General features: G+C 52.4%; 1 protein-coding gene across 1 annotated transcript; it reads right to left on the minus strand.

The window, feature by feature from the left end:
• Positions 1–922: 922 nt before the first annotated feature.
• Positions 923–2,448, minus strand: BBA_08743 (sarcosine oxidase; the record flags this gene model as incomplete). Its single annotated transcript, XM_008603840.1, has 2 exons — positions 923–2,211; positions 2,283–2,448. The coding sequence occupies 2 exons, from the start codon at positions 2,446–2,448 to the stop codon at positions 923–925; spliced, it is 1,455 nt and encodes a 484-aa protein (XP_008602062.1).
• Positions 2,449–2,882: the final 434 nt, after the last annotated feature.

Consider the following 2,882-nt stretch of genomic DNA (forward strand, 5'->3'; position numbering starts at 1 on the left):
TGCCTACCGAATTTGGCCTACCGAATCGGGCTCGTCGTGGATGAGTATTTGTGTTCATCGCTCTTCTATCGACCAAGACCCTACCTACCTCAAGTTTTAGAGTGTATTGTGCAATTTGGAACAAGGCCAGAAGTAAAGTCGAATTGACCAAGCCGACAATCACTTCATAAATGCCAGTCAGCTTCGGTGGTGGAAGATGAAACACCAAAAATCAGCAGTCGTGACTTGAGAGCTCTGTCGTACTATCCAAACTACTCGATGAGAGGTCCCTTGCAGGCAGTAGAGAATCGCCAAGATGGTGTATAAAAAGTGCATTTGTTCTTCCAGCTCATGGTACTGGCCTCTTTCTTACGCATCTGTATGCCAATATCCGTCTCACATTTACCCTCTGGCAGAAGCTGGCAATGTGACCCATGCCACGCCGCTTCATGGCAAGAAAGACAAACTCTTGCAATGACGGCCACGGTAACTTCGCCTTACCTTTTGCTACCAGAATGACTGATGGCTTCTCTCATGGGCAAAGGCTGGTACGGTCGCTTCCATCTAGCTTCTTGATAATTACAACTGCATCGGCGGGGCGCAGCAGCAGCTTCATGTCCTTGCCTGCTGCGAACAGTAGTATCGATGCAATTGTGTAATATAACACCTTGGGTTGGCACCATGAAATGGCTTTCTTTCAAGCTTTTGCTGTTGCGACTAGGCATCACCATTATAGCTGAACCTTTAGAACCGGACCATTCACAACGGTACCCTCAGGCCTCATCGGACAGGATACGCATGGTTGCAGTGAACAAAACGGACTATTCAGGATTCTAGTCTTTTGATTCAAGTCGTCATCTATCTTGCCATTCATCTTTGGAGAGAACGAATTCTTTGTACATGATCGTAACAGCGAAGCACGCCGCACCACTTCTGGCCTCACTTAATTCAAGCCGTGGCTTGCTAGGGAGTTGCCGAGTCTGTCAGTCTCCGCTGATATCAACCTTGTATTCTCCAAAGTCCTCTCATCCGTGCGACCGAGCATGAGCTTGTTCACCGGCGTCTGCTCCTCCTTTAGCGACCTCCACTTCCAGGCTTTGACCAGCGGCTGATCTTGGTCTCTGCCCTCGAGGATGCTCACAACCCACTTGCCAATGTTGGGCAGGTACTTGAAAGCATGCCCGCTGCCTCCCGTGACGCACACGAGCCCCTCGATGCCCGGGACTCGGTCGATGAGATAGTGGTTGTCAAAGGAGTCTGTGTACCAGCACAGCCGGCTCATGGCAACCGGGACTTTTTCCTCGGCCAGCGCGGGCAGATATGTCTTGACAAAGTCGGTAATGACTTGGTAGGCCTTTTCTGGGAGGTCAGAAATGGCAGTCGCTCCGGTCCATCGAGTCCGTGGCACGCTTCGATCTTTGCCGTCGCGCTGCGAGACGGGGTTGGTGTACTTGATGCCGCGGTACCCGACCTTGAGGATGCCGTGGTGGTCGACGGGGAAGCCGTACAGGCCGCCGTCGACGCCTTCGCGCTGCTTGAACATGAAGGCGGGAAAGTTGGCGTGGCTGAACTTCTGCCGAAGGGGCGAGCCCTCGGGAATCTTGTACAGGACGACGGATCCCGCCGTGGTTTCGCAGAGGCCGTCTAGCTCCGGCACGAGCGACGGGGTCCAGCCGCCGCAGGCCATGATGACGGTGGGAGCGGGATGCTCCTTTCCATCCGCCGTCTTGATGCCAGAAACCTTGCCTTTTGCCTCGACGCGGAGGAGCGAGGCAAACGTGCCGGACTCGCCGCCGAGGATGAACTTGACACCAAGCTTCCTCGCCTTGTAGAGGGCGAAACAACAGGCCTTGTCGGCGACAACCACGCCGCCCGTCGTGTCCAGGATGCCGACCGTCTCCTTTGCAAACGGGTTCAAAGCATGTCCCAGGCCCTTGGACTTTGCAATTTCACAGTCTTCAGCCTCGTTTGTAATGAGCGCAACTTTCTCTTGCCCTGGAGGGTTGGCGTTTTTGGCCGAGGCCTTTTCAAAGTCGCTGAGAATCTTTTGATCTGTACACATCAGAACTCCATTGTTTTTCCAGATCAAGTCCTTTTTTGATAGACCCAAATCATTCTCATCAATGGTTTTGATTTCCTCGTTCCACTTGTTCCACAAGATGATTGCCTCGGAGCTGAGGTCTGTGTATTCTTTCTGGCCGCCGTAGGCTGATCTGATAATTTTGGAAGCATCTAGACGGTGGTGCGTGCATTTAGAGAACAGCCCACGACACCAAATGGAAGTACTTGAGGTTCGACTTTACCTGCAGATGCACCGTCGCAGCCCTCAAAGTATGAGTACCGCGTCTTATCGACGGGGTGACGATCAAAGACTGTCACGTCCGAGTAGCCGGAGCTGGCCAGGTGCAGCGCCGTGCTGAGGCCAAAGATGCCGGCTCCGACGATGATGATGGGGTCTTGTTTATTCATTGCAAAATTGCCAGGTTATTTATTGAGTAGGCCAGAGAAAACAGACGTAGTAGATTCTCCTCTATTGAAACAAGGGGAGAAAAAAAAATGAGGGGGGAAAGCCTGCTGTCGACAACAATTGTTCGGCAAAGGAAAAAGCATCGAGACAGCTTACACATACGACCTGTACGGCATTAAGGGTAAGACGCAAGGGGGACCTTGAGAGTATTGGAAACCTCAATTCTCCGCAATATACTTGGGAAGAGCCGAGAAGCGGGCAACGGCCCTCTCATCAGGGTTTTTGATGGCTTGGCGATGATTTGTGGAAACGAGGTTGCCTGCCTGCCTTTGATGTCGCGGCAATAGCCTGTCATCGTCTTACATGCAGAAAAGGAACAAGAATATAACTCCATAAATCGGTCCACACACTGCCGATGACCGGGGGGGGGGGGGGG

This window comes from Beauveria bassiana (genome assembly GCF_000280675.1).
Source record: "Beauveria bassiana ARSEF 2860 unplaced genomic scaffold BBA_S00039, whole genome shotgun sequence".
Lineage (NCBI taxonomy): Eukaryota > Fungi > Ascomycota > Sordariomycetes > Hypocreales > Cordycipitaceae > Beauveria > Beauveria bassiana.